The sequence below is a fragment of the Anas acuta genome, chromosome 18 (genome assembly GCF_963932015.1).
Source record: "Anas acuta chromosome 18, bAnaAcu1.1, whole genome shotgun sequence".
In the NCBI taxonomy this organism is placed as follows: domain Eukaryota; kingdom Metazoa; phylum Chordata; class Aves; order Anseriformes; family Anatidae; genus Anas; species Anas acuta.
This window is the reverse complement of record NC_088996.1, coordinates 10746061-10763568: the sequence shown is the minus strand read 5'-3', so window position 1 is coordinate 10763568 and position 17508 is coordinate 10746061. Positions and strand designations below refer to the sequence as shown.

The window sequence follows — 17508 nt, the reverse complement described above, 5'->3', positions numbered from 1 at the left end:
ACACGAACACGAGCCCGTGAGAGCTGCTGGGGGTCCTGTGGGGAAGCACCAGGGGTGTTGTGCCTGGGGCACCTCTCCTCATCCACCTTCTCCACTTTTCACGTTTCTAAATGCTTCCTGCAGCACGGGAAGGGGGCTGAAGGTGTGGGGGGAGCAGGATGAGCCCCGAGCTCAGCAGACAGCACATCTGGAGCCCTTCCCTGCCAAAACTCAGGGTCTGAGCATCTGATATCACCTGGGAGCCAGAGCCAGCTGCTCCCGACCTGCACCGAGGGTGGGAGGGGGTCAGGGGGTGGCCAGATCCAAGGGCTCCAGGTGAGATTTGCAGCCAGAAGCACCACAAATCACCCAGGTTTTTCCCTGGGGTGGCCCAAGCCGTGGCATCACCTCTGTTTCCAGCTGCTCAACGTGCCCCCAGGCTCCCCCACTCCCTTCGAGCTTTTCTCCTTCCCCACCAGGGACAGGAACTGCAGCCACCTTTTTTAAAAGCTCCACATACAGAACAAACCCTGACCCTGGGCCAGTCTTTTCCCAGTAGTCCTCATCTGCTTTAGGGGCACGATTTTGGGGGTACCAGCCTCAATCCCCGTGCCCAGCCCAGGACCAGGACAGAGCTGCGTTCCTGCATCCTGATGTGCCCGGACACATTTTCCAAGTGAAATGGCAAATACTTGGCTCCCCCGCCTTGTATTTGTGTTTTCTTTCTAATGTTGTGTGGCTGCCTTGGTGTTTAATCCCAGTAATTAATGAGACGGGGAGAAAAGAACAGTTCTCATCTCAATCTCCCTTCTGCAAACATTACAATCAGTGGGGTTGGCCTGGGTCATTTCTGTGCCATTTCCAGCAGCGAGAGGAAGGAGCGGCAGGCAGAGGCATTTACCTGCTGGCAAGCAAGACACATCTCTGAAGAAGATCATTTTAAAGCCAGCAATGTGTGAAAGAATTCAAATTACGCACATTTCCCAATATACTATGAAAAATAAAAATAAAATAACAAAAAAAATGGAAAATGTTTTGTTGTAAAAAAAAAAAAAAAAAAAAAAAGGAAAACCTTCTGTTTATTAAAAAATGACTTTGCAAATGACCTGCTGGTTACTATCCGAAATAGAAAGGAAGTCCTTCTTCACACAGGATGTCATTGCACGTTTATTTAAAGCTTTAATGATATGTTTGGGGACATCATCCACGCCTGACTCTTTCTCCATTGCAACTGTCTGGAGGAGGGAGCCTTTTCTTCGCTCTTAAAATAGTAAATGAGGCCAATTATCTCACGGCAATTCCAAATGGTAATTTGATTCCTCTTTAGCTGTCCGGGTCCTATCACAGCAGGTTTTGCAGGTTAGGGTTGGGATCATCTCCCCATCTCCCTCCGCTCGGCTGAGCACCGCAGGGTGCCAGGGCACAACCTGGTGCCCAGGGGAGGTGGCACCAGCATTGACCCATGAAATGTGGTCTCCTCCTTCAATGCTTCTTGTGTTGGAGATTCAAAGGAGATCCGGGCTGAAATCAGTGCCAAAGGTGGGCCAAGGGCAGAGGGAGCTTGGTCCAAGTGCCCTGGGGAGCACAACGAATGGGGTAACAAATAAAGCATTCCCGCAGGAATGGCCCCGTCCTGCAAATCCCAAATCCTAAAGGCACAAACCCCAACAGGCAGCAGGAGCAGGCTGTGCCCAGGACAAAAGCCATGCCAAAAATTTGGGGCTGTGGCAGCAAGACCCCGGCAGCATTAAATAATAATGAGTGATAATTTGGCGTTCCAGCACGTGCGGAGCTGGCAGTCGCTACCACTTCGGGAAGAACTGCAGGGCTTCAATTGAGTACAGATTAATGGAATTGATTTATTATTTTTTTTTTGTTTCTTTTTAATTAGTCTCATTAGAAACTAAACGATCTTCCTGCGGAGCACGCAAAGAGCACAAAGACGCGGGCCCGGCTGATGGTTTTTCTCCCGGTGCAGTTGCTCAGAATTAGCGTTGCGAACCAGGAAAGATTTAATAGTGCTTTCTGGCAGAGATTAGCAGCGGGCAGCAGCTCAGAGAGGATTAAGAACGAAACAAGCATTAGGCAGTCTTGATGGAGAGTTTGTCAAAGTTGGTCTATGAGTTTAACATGAATCAATGGAGGCTTTCAACGGGCTCACGTTGAGGGAGCCGTGTTTGTCCCCGGTGATTCATTCTGGCGTGTTCAGCTCCAGATTTGGTTAACTTCAGCTGGATAAACTCCTCTTTTTTAAACAAAAACGGGGGGAAAAGTCCTATTGTTGGCCACAGGTCATTGGTTATTATTGGGGTTATTATGACAATGGTTTGAGGACGGTTTGAATCCTCGTGTTCAGCTGACATTCGTGCCTGCGATTTTCTGACGTACTGTGGAAAATACAGAAAACTTGGTATTATACAAAAAAAGTGACCTCCCCAATAGCTCAAGCCCCAAAGCTTCAAATACCAAAAGAACGGAGCAGAGCAATTCTGAAATTGCATTTCTGCAGGAGAATATGAACCAGCAGACGTGCAGAATATGAACCAGCATCTTCCAAAAATGAAGAGAGGGAGGGGAGGTGGCACAGGAAGGGATTTCGGCAGGCTCGTGGGGACTGGGCTGCGGGCAGGAGCCCGTGCCATGCCCACGGCACACTCGGGGACAGAGGTACCCCCAAGAGCCCTCCAGCCACCCCCAAGGGATCAGCTTCTGCAAAAGGCACACCGCAGGCTCCAGGACGTTTGCTTGGCCAACAGCTCTGCTGACAGATGCCCATTTGCGTGTCCCAAAAACCCCAATCCCAGCACAGGTCCCAGAGCCTCTGCTCCAGGCAGCCGAAGCCGTACTTGACTTTCCCTCTTTCTGCAGTTTATTTTTTGTTCTCCCTTCAGCAGAGCGCCGGAGCCAGGCTAGTCTGGTCACGCTCCCTTTGTTTACAGCCAGTTTCTCCTCCATTTTCCTCCCTTGGCCTGGTGCTTCTCAACCTGCTCCGTGCTGGCACCCCCAAACCTCACCCCGGAGCTCTCCGGCCCCCTGGACGTCCCCCAGCAGCTCCCAGTGCTCCCACAGTCCGTCCCAGCACGTTCCCACCGCGAGCCTCTGGGAGCAAACCACCGGGGCGAGTTTCCTCGAGTCTTTTTATTTTTTTTTTTTTAAGTCCTTAAAGAAATAAAAGCCGAGCAGGAGCCGTGTGCCAGCAGCACGGTGGAGGGGTCACAGTGCAGCTGGGGGGGCTGCCCGCTCTGCACCCACAACTTGCCCCCAGCCCCACACCCCCCAGGACCCCTCAGGAAATCCCCAGGACCCCCCAGCAACCCCCAGAACCCTCCATCACCCCCCCAGGACCCTCCAGCACCCCCTAGGACCCCTCAGCACCCCGCAGGACCCCCCCGCACCCCCAAGGGTCCGCACCCCGCTCCCCTCCAGCAGCCTCCGCTTTCGGGAGAACGGGACCGGGGGTGGGGACAGAGGTCCGGGGGGCAGCTCCCCGGGTCCCCCGCTCTCCCTTTCTCCCCGCCCCGGCCTCTCCCCGCGGCGGGGGCCGGCCCCCAGCGCCCTGCCCGCTCCCCGCCCCGAGGTGCCCGCACGCCCCGCTCCGCCGCTCGGGCTCCCCCCCGCGTCCTGCACCGGGAGGAGGCGACGGCGGCGGCTGGGGCAGGGCTACCGATTCCCCCCCCTTTCCAAAAAAAAAATAAAAAATAACAAAAAATAACAAAAATAAAGAAATAACCCCCAACCGGGTGCCTCCCGGTTCCCTTCGCCGGCCATGCCGGGACCGCGGCGGGACCGGCCGGCCGTGCTGCTGCTGCTCGGGGCGCTGCTGGCCGCAGATCTCTACTTCCATCTCTGGCCGCGGGTGCGCAAGGAGCTGGCTCCGGAGGGACCGGGGGGTCCGGGCTGCCCCTGCCGCCCCCCTCGCCCCGCTACCGCCGCCGCCGCCGTCCCCTCCCCGCCGCCGCCGCCGCCGCCACCCCGCGGCCGCGCCGCCGCCTCCGCGCTGCGGCGCCTCTTCGGGCACCCGCTGTACCGAGCCACCGAGCCCCCCGGCCCCGCTGAGCCCCTGCTGGGCGCCCGCGAAGCCCTGCGCTACTACCGGCGGAAAGCGGCCCGCTGGAACAGGTGCGTCCCGCCGCCGCGGCACCCGGCCCCCGCAAACCCGGCCCCGGTAGCAGGCTACCCCGTGGCTGGTTCTGGGGAGCCGGCGCCGGAACCCATCTCTGGGTATCCTGTCTCTGGGGAGCCACCTCTGGGACCCATCTCCGGGAGTCCCATCTCTCTGGGAACCCCGTCACTGGGTACCCATCTCTGGGAACCCCGTCTCTGGGTGTCTGTCTCTGGCACCCATCCCTAGGTACCCATTTCTGGGTACCCATGCCTGGCACCCACCTCCAGCATTCATTTCCAGGCACCTGTCTCTGGGAACCCCATCCCCAGGTACCCATCCCTGGCACCTGTCTCTGGGTACCCATCTCCGGGAACCCATCTCTGGGAATCCCATCCCCAGGTACCCATCTCCAGGTACCCATACCTGGCACCCATTTCTGGGCACCCATCTCCAGGTACCCATTTTTGGGATCTCCATCTCTGGATACCCCTCCCCAGATACCCCTCCACAGGTACCCATCCCCAGGTACCCATCCCTGAGCACCCATTTCTGGGTACCCATCCCTGACTACCCCATCCCCAGCACCCACCTCTATTTGCCCATCCCCAGGTACCCTCTTCCCAGGCACCCCTCCCCGGCACCCCCTGCACGGGCACCCCCCAGGTATCCCTACCTGGTGCCCCTACCTGGACGCACACCCCATGGCTGCCCCCAGCACCCTCTTGGTGGCCCATTTTGTGCCCCCCTCCTGGCTTGCAGCCCCCACACCCTCCCCGGGGGGGCTTCCTGGGGTCCCTGCTGCTCTGCTGGGGGAGGCAAGGAGGTGAAGGATGAGCCCCTGCCAGCTGTGTCACCCCGGGGATAAGTGCCTCTGCTCTGTGCCACCTTTTTCAGCTTGGGGACAGAACAGAACAGGTTCCTTGTGCCCAGCAGTTCCTTGTCACCCAGCTGGGTGACAGCCGGAGCCCCCAACTGTCGCTGCGGTCTGCGATAGCAGTGCTGGGGGGCTGGCTGCCCATCCAGCCCCTCTTCTGCTCCCCTTGCCAACTTCTCTGCTGCAAGAGAAGGCGTGGAGGCTTTGACTTTTAGCCAGAAAGCGACTCCCAGCTCCGAGCCGCTCTCCCAGCACAGCTCTCTTCTTGCTGCCTCTCCCAGCCCCAGCCATGGTCGTGGGAAAACTTCCCCTGTCCCCCTGTCCCCAGCCCTTCCATGGTGCTGTCACCCGAGGGGTGGTGACCCTGGGCACCAACTCCGAGCGTGGTCCCTGCCCCAAATCCTTTCATAGGAGGGCTATGTCCCAGCTGGCAGCAGCCAACATCCCCTGCATCCCCGCTCCTCCCTTCACCCCCCTGGCCTCTTCCTTCTCTCCCTGCCCGTGCTGGGGCTGTGATTGGGGACGGGGCGAGGCAGTGCTGTAAACGGGTTTTTACATCAGCTGGGTGGGACGGCGAGCAGCAGCGGGGTGCAGGCGATGAGCACACGGCTTTGCAATGCTCCCAGTGCACGAGAAGCCAGGCAGGGAGCTAGGGTGCAGGCAGCAACCCCGCTGCTTCCCACTCCAAAACCACACAGGGCAGGAGAGGATGTGGCCACTGTCTGTCCCCGAACTTGCCATGTCCCAGCAGAGCCCAGTGTGGTCCTTCCCGTGCCCGCTGCACCGCTGCCAAGCTCTGAGCAGAGCCACAGCCAAAAGCAAAGCCATTAATGCACGGAGCACCGCCGGCTGCCCTTGGACTCTTCGCTTAAGCAGCAGCAACTAAAAATAACAAAACGGTGCACAAAGTGGTGGGGAGAGCCTCAGGGATGCAGCAGTGGCAGGGCTGGAGCTGCTCTGTGTTCTGAGCAGGGTCGGGGCCCCGAGAGGCTCTGCCTTTGCTGGAGATCCCGAGGGAGAGCAAAGCCTCCCCGGGATCCCCTCAAGCCCCTGGTGCTGTGGGGAGGCGCAGGGCAGGTGGGTGCTGAGCTGGGTTTCAGCACAGAGCACAGTTTGGCGGCGATGGTGAGCATCCCGGGGACCAGGCTGGGCACTGCACCTGAGGCTGAGCAACGCCTCGGGAACGTGCCAGGATTCGGGGAGCAGGATGGGACCACGGGGAGAGGGGACGTGACCGGCACCAGGATCCTAAGCACCACCAGATGAGCACTCGAGGCCAGGTGCTCGCAGCAGCGCTGGAGTGATCTGCAGCCCAGCCTGCAGGACGGGCCCTGCTCTTTGGTCAGAAGGCTGCGTTTCCCTCTGGTATTTGCTGCTTTGTTTAAAAGCGCTCTCAGCGCTGATGCCATGGCCACGCGTTGCCTTGTGCTCAGAGGTTTGGCCGTTCTGGAGCCAGGAGGAGATCTGCGGGGCCGCCTGCCCTTGTTTGACTTCCAATTGCACCTCTGGGAAGGAGAAGGGGGCAGCGTATTGATCGCTCCTCAGCCACTTGGAAATAAAATATATGGTGCTCGTAAACAGGGCAGGCGCTGGGGCCTCTCCTTTCCTTGGCACCGCAAACTGAGCGCAGAATTGAAGAGGCACTCGCCAGGGCTGCTGCGTTTCGTAAGGCCATTTGTTGCTGTGGGCACAGATGAATTTATGGCTGCAGGAGGCCAGAAGAACTGCACGGCTGGCGTCCTCCCTGTTCCTGCTCCTAGGCCTGGCCCCCAGCACACCCCGCAGTGTGCCCGGGTGCTCCCCTTAAGTGGGGCCAACCCCCGTACCTAATGCATGTCACAACTGCTTTGTTTTTGTGTCTGCATAGGAATAAATCAGTCTGGGACTCTGCCAGTCCGTGGCGTGGCCCCTGGATGTGGCACAGTTGGGTTGAGAGCAGTGAGGGAGCACGGCAAGGTGCATCCTACCCGCACGCAGTGCTCGCTGCCCGTCCCGTTGCCTTCCCCTGGCATCGGGCGAGGAACGGAGCTGCAGGATGCCAACCATCTGGTGGGGATGCGGGAAGGGAAGAGCAAAGAAACAGCCGTGCCCCTTCCAAACAAACAAAACAACCTGCTGAAAAACTCCAGAGCTTATTTTTATCCTCGAAGGAGCAGCTTCAATGCCCCAGACTCTGACCGAGTGGTCAGCCCTGCCCGTGGCGCAGAGCCCGATGTCACCCCACGCCGTGCCCCTCACAGCCCTAGCCTTCTGCTGCTGGATCCATCTGAGCACAAAGCCTGGGCAACCCCAGGGCTATTTATAGCAAGCTATAAATGAACCCTTTTTATTATTTTATTTTTTTTTCACATTATTATGTCTTTTGCAGAGCTCTGTTCTTACAGGGAAACATTTCTGGAATCCTGGGGGGACAGGAGAGGCCGAGGGAGCCGTGTTTTGGGTTTCAAGGCTTGCAGAGGGCCGCGGGCCCTGCAGCACCGTGCCCGCTGCACGTTGTGGCCGGAGCTGCCGGCTGCGAGCTGCCTTCCCTTGCCCAACGGCTGCATTTTTTCCCCATCAGTAATGCGTTGCTCACCGCCACCCGCGGGGGAATGGGCTGCCTGCATGGGAAGCGGGAGAGCAAATATGGTAAAATATTCGGGCAGGGAAATTCCCTAGGGAAAATTCCTGAGTCATTCCCCAAAACGGGACACCAGGGTCTTTTCTGTCCCGCTGTAGGGATGCATGCTGGCTGCGTGCCTCTGGCTGACCTGGTCCTGCTGACCCGAAATCCCGAGACAAAGTTGGAGAGGGAACGGGCTGCCCCGACCCCCTGCTTGCTCCCTTCCCTCCATTTCACCCCAGCTGGTACCGAGAGGGGTCCCTCAGTACCTCCAAATGTGCTCGGGTAGAGAAGGCAGATGGGACAGTCCCCAAAAAGATGGGACAGCCCCACAAAAGCCACTGCCCTGCTCAGGGATAGAGGCCTTGGCACCTCCCTGCCTCCATCGGCTCCATCACAGGCCCCGGGTTAATGAACCACTCGTTATCAGCCCCCTGTTTGCCCTCCCTGCTGTGTCTCGGCACTTTCAGAGCAAAGCGGTCTCCGTTTTCCCCGTGTCAGGCCTGTATTTGCAGGCTCTGCCGGCGTTAATGAGAAACTAACGCTGTGTCCTCTGCCGGCTGCATGAGTGACATTTGGTGGTAGTTTAGCCAAGTTTGGGGCGAAACCACCGGTGTTTTGAACATGAGGGAAATGCTGGTGGCTTGTGGAGATCTCCTGGGTTTGTTGTGGCACCCGGGAGGCCCCCAGGGCTCCATCCACCAGGAACGGGCTGGATTCAACCCCGAATTTAAGAAGTCCTGGGCAGGACGCTGCCAGGTGGCCTCCAGCCTCCCTGCTCACTAAAGCAGAGGCTGCAGGTCCTCGGGAGGCAATTTTAGGCCTCAGAGATTTTCCTAACATGCCACCCCTGCTGCCTGGGACCTCCAGGCTCAGGAAAAAGCTCTGGCATAGACACAGTGATGGTAAAGAAAATCCTCTGAGGAGAACAAGCCCCCGTTGTTCTCCCGGGCTCTCCAGACACCTCACTGTGCAGCCATCCCCCTGCCTCAGTTTCCCCTCGAGCAGCACCGTACCCATCCCATCAGACAGCGACCCCAGAGCACTGAGGATTCCCATCCCGTGGCTCATCCTCCTCACCCCGTGCCCACTGTCCTGCAGGAGACACAAGCTGTACCGGGAGGAGCTCAACCTGACGTCCCCAGCCACGCTGCTGCCGCTGCGGCCGGAGGCCAGCTGGCTCCAATTCCACCTGGGCATCAGCCGGGATGGGCTCTACCCTCGTTCCAGCCCCACGGTCAGCAGGCTGCTCCGGGACATGCGGGATTTCTCCACCGTCAGTGCCGGTGAGCTGTGTCCCGGCACGGGGACGGGGATGGGGACAGGTCCTGCACCCAGGGTCAGTGGCTTCAGCCCCACCAGGTTCTCTTCTGCCACCAGGGCACGGGGATCCATCCTGCTGGGGGATGTCCCGAGCCCTGCGCTGGTTTTCCTTTGGGTTTTGAGCTGTGTGGTTGTTGTTGGTTTGCCTTGAGATGGGAGAAGGGGCTTGGCTGGGGTCATTTCTCCAGGATTTTTGGTGCCACGCTGTGGGCCTGTTGCATTGCAGCTCATCCCGACAGGCTGCGGGGAGCCGTGGCAGTGCAGGGGGTGGGAAGCAGGGGGGCGAGACCTGCACGGCCCCTTCCTCACCGTTCCCCCTGCCCTTGCAGACTACAGCCAGGACGAGAAAGCTCTGCTGGGAGCCTGCGACTGCAGCCAGAGTGAGTGAGTCCCCTCAGATCCCCCCTGTCCCCACCAGCCCACACCAAACATCCCCACATCATCCATCACTTCACCGGGCAGGATGATGCTGGGACCCTCCCTTTCCAGCTCCTCTGCCCTAACCCTAGGCAAAGATGCCCTTCTCCAGGCAGTGCCAAGCCCCTCGCCCTCCAATTTAAGCCGGTTTAATTTCCTCCCCAGTCGTGAAGCCCAGCGGCGTGCACCTGAAGCTGGTCCTCAGATTCCAGGACTTCGGGAAAGCCATGTTCAAGCCCATGAGGTAAGGCAGAGCCTTAAAAAAAGGACCTCAGGGTGCTTTTCTCCCACCAGCTGGCTGTTTTTTCCACCAGGGACTGTGCATCCCTTCCCCGGGGGGCTGCTTTCCCTCATTTCTCCCTGGATTCCCCATTGTGCCCTGCATCTGCCTGGGATCTGAGCGTGCAGCTCCCTGTGCTCGCCCCGTGCTCACCCCCTGATCTCTTCCAGGCAGAAACGTGAGGAGGAGACACCCGAGGATTTCTTCTACTTCGTCGACTTCCAGCGGCACAACGCGGAGATCGCTGCCTTCCACCTCGACAGGTCCGTGGGCAGCTTGGAGCTGAGCCCTGCCGAGCTGCTGGGCCAGAAATCACCTCTGCAAGCACCGTGGTGGGAGCTGGATATTTGGGAACAGTCCCCAGCAGAAGCCCAGGACTCACGTTTGCCTTGGGGAACAGGCTGGAAGGGGCCAGGCAGGCTGCAACTGGCCTGCTTCTTGGAAGCAGAGGGCATTGCCCGAGGAGCAGGGCACAGCCTTGGCTGTTTCACCCACTGGTGCTGACTCAGCAGAGGTTTTCTATTCTCAGACATGAAATTCTTCCTGCCCCAGGCCCTGATTTTTTAATGACTGTGTGAGATGGAGTGGCTGGGATTGAGCCCCTCACCGCCCCCATCCCAGCTGCGTGGCACCAGGGTCAGTGCCTCAATGCTCAGCACCCACCTCGCAGAAAGGCCCCGAGGGCTCGGCTGCCTCCCAAAAGGCAGGGCTTGCACGCAAGGAGACAGGAGCAACTGGTTAGGGAAACGACAGAAATCCTGGAGCACATCCAGATTGTCCCAGGCGACAGCTATTAACATACCAGAATAAAACTCAGCCTCGTTTTATTGCAGAGGGTAAAATGATCCTGGCTATTTGCTAGAAAGAAGCCAGAGGGAAAAAAATCCATTTGGGTGCAGTCACTGCAGAAACAAGGGGATGAAGACCAATGGTTTGTGAACAGGAGGGATGCAGGCAATGCCCGCTGCCCTGCCTCGCTGTCCGTTGCCATCGTGTCCCTTTCCCCGTGCAGGATCCTGGATTTCCGCCGGGTGCCCCCCACCGTCGGGAGGTTGATAAATGTCACCAAGGAGATCCTGGAGGTCACCAAGAATGAAGTCCTGCAGAGCGTCTTCTTCGTCTCGCCAGGTACGCAAGCGCTCGGCTGCACGAGCTGGGGCTGCAGGCGGCTCAGGCAAGGCAGGTGGAAGAGCAACTCGTGCAGAAACAGAGTTGAGCTCTTTTATCTGCCCACTTTTCCTATCCTCTCCCTTGGCAGGGACTGTCCGTCAACCAAAATTCATGTATACCGCACGATTTGGCAGTTCACATCCATTTTATGGTTACAGACACCCAGTACCCATCGCGTGATGGGGCTGTGGTCAGTCTGGGCTTCTATGCAGCCTCCTGCATCCCTCAGCTCCTTCCCCCAGCTCTGCTCTGTTCCCTGCAGCCAGCAACGTGTGCTTCTTCGCCAAGTGCCCCTACATGTGCAAGACGGAGTACGCGGTGTGCGGGAACCCCCACCTCCTGGAGGGCTCCCTCTCTGCCTTCCTGCCCTCCCTCAACCTGGCGCCACGGCTCTCCATCCCAAACCCCTGGATCCGCTCCTACTCGTTTGATGGAAAAGAGGAGTAAGTGGGTAAATGCTGCTGCTGCTTCCATATCTGTGTCTTAGGGGAGCATGGGGAGGGGAACAAAAAGGATGCGGATGGGCAGACAGGGAATGAGGGAGCAGCTCCAGCTGGGAGGGACCCACAAAGACCACCGGGTCCAACTAGGCCTTTTTAGCCTAAAAACCTGATTCACTTGGCCTCTTCAGCCTGGAGAAGAGGAGGCTGAGGGGAGGCCTCATGGCAGCCTACAGCTTACTCACGAGGGGGAGCGGAGGGGCAGGCACCGATCTGTTCCCTTTAGTGACCAGTGACAGGACCCGAGGGAATGGGGTCAGGCTGTGACAGGGGAGGTTCAAGCTGGACATCAGGAAGAGGTTCGTCACTGAGAGGGTTGTCAGGCACTGGAGCAGGCTCCCCAGGGACATAGTCACAGCACCAAGCCTGTCGGAGTTTACAAAGTGTTTGGACTGTGCTCTCAGTTATATGGTCTGAATTGTTGGGTAGGCCTGTGTGGGGCCAGGAGTTGGACTCGGTGATCCTTGTGGATCCCTTCCAACTCATGATATTCTCTAATTCTGTGATTCTATGAACTGTCAAATGGAGGCTGGGCAGAGGCAGCAAGGCCGGGTTCAGATCTGGCCCCTGGTTTCAGCTTTCAACCTCCCTGCACACCCAAGAGGAGGCAAAGGCGGCATTGGAGGCCACGGCCCTGCTCTCAGGGGCACCCCTGCCTGGCAGAGACGTGGCTCCAGCAGCAGGGCCGAGGCGTCCATCCCAGCTCTCCACACAGGAGGTGGCTTTGGGGGCTGTTGGGGCACCACTGACTGTGTCCCCCCTTCCCCTCGGTCTCCTGCAGGTGGGAGGTGAATCCGCTCTACTGCGACACCGTGAAGGAAATCTACCCCTACAGCAGCGGCAACCGGCTGCTGAACATCATCGACATGGCCATATTTGATTTCTTAATAGGTAGGATGAACGGGGCAACAACGTTCTTCCTTCCACAGGGGCCCTTCATCAGCGCTCCGTCCTCCCTGGCCCACCACAGGGTTTGCTGGAGCCATCCCTGCTGCTCCAGGGAGGGTTTGGGGCAGCCCCTAATGGTGAGCAGACACGGGGCAGCCCCAAACCCATCCCAGTCAGCTCCAGGGGGCTCCAGGGGAGCAGCTCTGAGTGTCTTGGATGCTCCCAGCGAGCATTTCATGTGAATTGGAAAGAAAATGCAGGGTAGTTTGGAAAATCACTCGGGCACTAGCAAGGGAAACTCTGCTCCTGTGTCTCCCCTTTACCAGGGAACATGGACCGCCACCACTACGAGATGTTCACCAAGTTTGGGGACGACGGCTTCCTCCTGCACCTGGACAATGCCAGGGGGTGAGGCGGGGAGGCTGGGGGCAGGCGGGGAGGGCTGGGGCAGGCGGCACGGCGCTGAGCTCCCTCCTTACCCGCAGGTTCGGGCGGCATTCCCACGACGAAACCTCCATCCTGGCCCCGCTCACCCAGTGCTGCATGTAAGTGCCCCGTGAACAGCTGCCTTGCAGAGCAGCAGGCAAGCGTAAGATGCTTGAATGCCCACCAAAGCGTTGGTCTTGCACGTGGAAGGGCTTTTGCTGCTTTTTCTGCTGGATCGATCCCTTCCAGCCATCGCCCGGCACTTCCCAGCCCGTCGACGTGAGGTGCTATCGGCCCAACACGAAGCTCGGAAATCTCCATCCAAAAGCTTTGGTAGTTAATCAGGTTTCTTCCCATGTCACTACGGAGCAGCTCATCAATTTTACTGTTTGAATCCTATCTTCGCTGCCCCTTTATTAATTCACATAAATCAACAGCTGAAAGTTAAATTACAGAGACAGGAAAACAGCTGCTCTTCCCCGTGGTTTCTCTTTAGGAGATGCCCAACCTATTTCCTTGCTGTACCTGCTCCAGCTAAGCCTTGGGGTGGTAATTGCACTCCCCCCCCCTACATTTGTATTACCAGATCTAATTTTAAAAACTGCCATTTGCACCTAGCGAGACTTTTCATTTGTAATTGCAGGCTCTCAGTGAATCCTTCACCTGAACTCCTATTTTGCGGGGTTCAAATTAACTCTGCCTCTTAATTTGACCTAACAGTACTAGCCACAGGTCAGATCCTTCCTATTCATCCAGATCCACCCCCCAGAAGCTGTCCTTAATTTAGTTCTCCTGGTGGCAGCGGTAACAAGCCCTGCAAGTCACACCTTTTAATAAGCCAGCTCTGGCTCAGAACAGCGTAAAAGCAACTCATGCTGCCTGAGGGAGCTGCACAAAACCTAATTTCCTGGACCAGACGATCCATTTGGTATGGGGGAGCATCCAAAAATGTTTGTAAAGAAGTGGAAAGGTTTCTTTAAGTCCAGAGGTCACCAATGTGTCTGTGCCCTCCACGTGTCTGCTCCCAAGTACAGAAAGTGGCACAGATGCAGCCGCGCAGTGAGAAGTGGTCTTTTTCCTGAGTCAAAACCCCAAACGAGGAGCAGATAAGCCTGCAAACAGCCCCCAATTAATCTGGCACGTGCATCTTCTTGGCTGAGGTCTCTAGAAAGCTCTGGGTCAAATCTTCAACACTTCAGCCTGCTGGAGGGCTCATCGTGCCGTGCAGGAGGGGAGTTGAGCTGGTGGCAGGCTTTCCATCCCGCGCTCCCTTCCACCTTCTGCCAATTCCTTATGCAACTGTTAGGGCATTAAAAGAGCTGCTCCCTGCAGGGTCAGACTACCCCGTTCTCCACCTCCAAGCACCATCGCAGAGCAAACACAGCTGGTGTTTACCCACAGCAGCTCCTGGGGTCACCCCTCGCCAGGAGGGACCGCGCAGGGCTCCCTCCGGCAGCAGCAGAGCTGTGCGCTCTGACGGTGAGCTGGGTTTAGTGCTGGGCCAGTCCTTTTTTGTGGCTTCATCTGGATCACGCACGCAAGGCAAGCCCTTGAGCACAATTTAAAGTACCTGTCCTGGTGGCAGCCAGCCGTGGTGCCTCGTGTGGCTCCCAGGAGCGTGGCACAGCGGCAGCAAGCACCTTTGCCATCCATCACGGTACTGATGGATGGCCTGGGTAAATAACAGGCGTGCAAGGGCAATTTCTGCACCTGGCTGAAACACTCCTGGCTGCACCTTTTGCTCTCTGAAAATCACAGCTAAGTGGGACTGGTTCCACAAACATGGGCTGCAACTTTTTAAAATTACCGATCAGTTCAGTAATAGAGATGCTGAAATCAAAACGCTTTTGCTGAGGATCAAGTAAGTAATTTCAGAATACTTAGTTTCAGTCCCAGAAGCATTTCAAGATTACAGCTTTTCATCCTGCTTTCCATCAAAGGGAAATATTTAAGTGTCAGTCCCTCTTAAGGTGAGATGTCAGTCAGGTCAGCTCCAGAAAATATTCTCTTTTTGCTCAGTTTTGACAGGAGACTTTTCCTCAGTCACCACCAGCTAAGACATGCCCCTTCATTTTTACCTCTCCCTCTGCCCCATAAATATCTTTGGGAACACGGCACTGTTACCGATCAGCCAGCCTGTTCTCGCTAGGATGCAAAAGGCTCACATTTCTGATTTCTCTCCCTTCCAGAATAAAGCGGATGACATGGTTGCGACTGCAGCTCTTGGCCGAGCCCGAGTACCGGCTCAGCGACGTGATGAGGGAATCGCTCCTGCAGGACCCCCTGGCACCCGTCCTCACTGAGCCCCATCTCCTGGCTCTGGACAGGCGGCTCCAGCTCATCCTGAGGGCTGTGAGGAAATGCATAGACACCTACGGAGAAGCCAGGGTGGTGGCCAACGACACCATGCCAGCTGGGGCTCCCACGTCGGACAGGGCCAAGCTGAGCACGTAAAGTCCTGAACTCATGCTCAGAGGCAGGGGAGACCCCTGCGAGGCAAGCAACGTTTTAATAGCTGGTAATTTCCACCTACAAATTGTGCTCCCTCCACCTGCAAGACTGGGAGGAGGAACTTTGGGAGATCTTCGAGGATTGTGCTGTGGCCTGGCTGTGGCACCCCGAGGTGGGACATGTCCTGGGGGGCACGCGGGGCTCAGCCTGCCCAGGATCTCGGCCTTGCTGTGAAGGACACAAACTAGATCCAAGGATAAGGCTTGAATAAAGAGATGCCAAGAGCATTTTCCTCTTACCAAGGCTGTGTTCTGTAATCAAGAGTGAGTGTCTGAGGAAGGGGCAGCCTTACTTCGTCGGCTGCTCTGAGATGAGGTGATGCCGATTCCCCAAGGCCAGCCTTGAGCACCTCTGCAGGGAATTCACCATCAGACCTGTCCCTCATCTCTTGGTCTCCAGCAGAAAGCGATGGACCTGCTCTGCTTTCATCTGTGAAGGTGCCCAGAAGCCCACTGCCCCACAGGGAGAAAGTCACTTCTATTTCTACCTGCCCCATGGGTGGAAGAACCAGTCAGGGTTATAGCAGGAAGGCAGATATGTATTGACCCCATGGAGTACAGCCCTGTTAAAAATAATAATAATAAAAAAAAAATCAAATGTCTCAGAGACATAGGACTGCATTTACAATTCACAATGACACCCACTTCCAGTAAAAAAACATTTTGCCAAAGTGGAGGGCTCCTTCAAAGGTCATCTTCTCCTAGCTTTGAAGTCACTCACGTTAACAGAATTCCCTGGGAAATATAAATGGTCTCCCCCGCCCTTATCTCTGCTTATTTTGAGGAGATGCAATAGGAACTGAAGACCAAAAAAGAGTAGGGAGGGAGTTATCAGACATCTTTCAGTTTGTAATTTTTCCCCTGGCCTCCCAAGGCCGAGGCGTATGAATGGTTTGATTACTGAAGCTCTCTTTAATAGCTTTTTGCTTTAACTGTTCGAGAATTACTCCGAGCTTTTTGGCAGCCTAGGGAAAGTCGTTGAGAACGTTGTTGATAATTTATCATCCTTAAGGAAAAAAAACAATCAATCTGCTGGAAGCTCATTCTAAACTAACCTTTAAGTTAAACAAAAGCCATCCACAGCACCGCCGACTGCTCAGGTTCACAGCAAGCTGCTTCACGCACCCCGGGCTCGTTTTCCTGTAGGCTGGAATTCTGCCCAGCCTAACAAGAGCTCGGTGACGCTGGCAGTGCCTGCAGCATGTAAGAAGTAACAGTGGTGGCCAAACAAGCTTTGTTGTTTTTTTTTTTTGCAGGGAACCATACTGAAGCCCAATCCAAACCCATAGTAAATCTGCAATCGACTACCTGCCTCCACACTGTAAAGCTACAGAAGAAAGCATAGATGTAATTTTAATATGAAGATGTAATTTGAGTGCAGGTGCCTGTTCTGCTCGTTCTTAGGGGCAAGGAAGTTTGGAGTGTTTGTGCTTAGCAGAGTGGGCCAATATTCTGAAACCACAAAGGTCAGGAAAAGAAAAAAACACAAAAGCAAACAAACCTCACACCTGGCTCTTTTAGTCTGTCCCAATTTGGGATTCAGCCACGTCATCCCATTTCCAGCTTTCACTAAAGCATTATTTTTGATAGCCTTAATCAGTCAGAGTTCTCTACAATGGTGGTCTTAGACTTTTTTTTTTTTTTTTTTTACATCAAGTCTTGTGGACAGATCATAGATTAAAATAAAAGGATTTAACTCCCTCTCAGCAGCCCAGCAGTTAGTGCAGTACAGCATGCTGTATTCCCAAAGTTGCTTCTCCCTCTACTGGTGACTTGTGCTTGTAACATACATAACAAACCCCAAATAGTGTTATGCTGTAGCTACTGCTGCAGAAGATAACTTCAAAGTTAAAGACTGGAAAGGGAAGTACTAAAAAAGTTTAAAAAAAAAATCAGAGGCTGAAAACTTTTTTTTTTTTTTTTTTTTTTTTTAAATCAAGGGAAGGGGAGAAAGGAAGGCTAAGATGAAGGAACCAAGCAGATGGATATTTTAGTGGCTGTTATGCTAATGGATTACAAGGTTTCTTTCTCCTTGTGTTTTCCCTTACATGGTAGCTCCTTACTGCTTCTTGGAAGTGTGAGAGTTCAAAACTTTCCCTAAGGGCATGCAGAGATGGGAGCAGACAACTTACAGAAGTTTAGGAGCTCCAGTAACAGTGGCTGTGCCAGGAATGAGCTGCCTTTACAAGAGATCGTAACAGCAGAAGTGACTTCAGAGACACTCAAGCAAGCCGCCAGTACCTCTAAGCAGTGTTTGTTTCAAAAGCAAATCACACACACCCAGAGCCAGAACTCTGGAGAAGTTCCTGGGTCAGAGGCACAGCGTGGCTCGGGGATAGCAAGCGCCACAGGCTCCAGAGGGGATGATTCAGTTGTGCTGTAAGCTAGGATTTGAACTCCATCCTCCAGAGCTAACAGCAAGATAATCCCTTAA

The 17508-nt window shown here is 55.7% G+C and overlaps 1 protein-coding gene and 1 long non-coding RNA gene across 2 annotated transcripts; both read left to right on the top strand.

The window, feature by feature from the left end:
• Window positions 1-3553: 3553 nt before the first annotated feature.
• FAM20A (FAM20A golgi associated secretory pathway pseudokinase) lies at window positions 3554-15313 on the top strand. The gene is made up of 11 exons (XM_068655001.1): window positions 3554-4098; window positions 8662-8846; window positions 9213-9263; window positions 9466-9544; window positions 9751-9843; window positions 10593-10708; window positions 11013-11193; window positions 12032-12141; window positions 12465-12546; window positions 12624-12683; window positions 14754-15313. Exons 1-11 carry the CDS (start codon window positions 3746-3748, stop codon window positions 15016-15018), a joined length of 1575 nt encoding a protein of 524 aa, XP_068511102.1. The 5' UTR covers window positions 3554-3745; the 3' UTR covers window positions 15019-15313.
• Window positions 4150-7732, top strand: LOC137841743 (uncharacterized). The gene is made up of 2 exons (XR_011088716.1): window positions 4150-4344; window positions 4385-7732. It is a non-coding gene; the product is annotated as an uncharacterized lncRNA (long non-coding RNA).
• Window positions 15314-17508: the final 2195 nt, after the last annotated feature.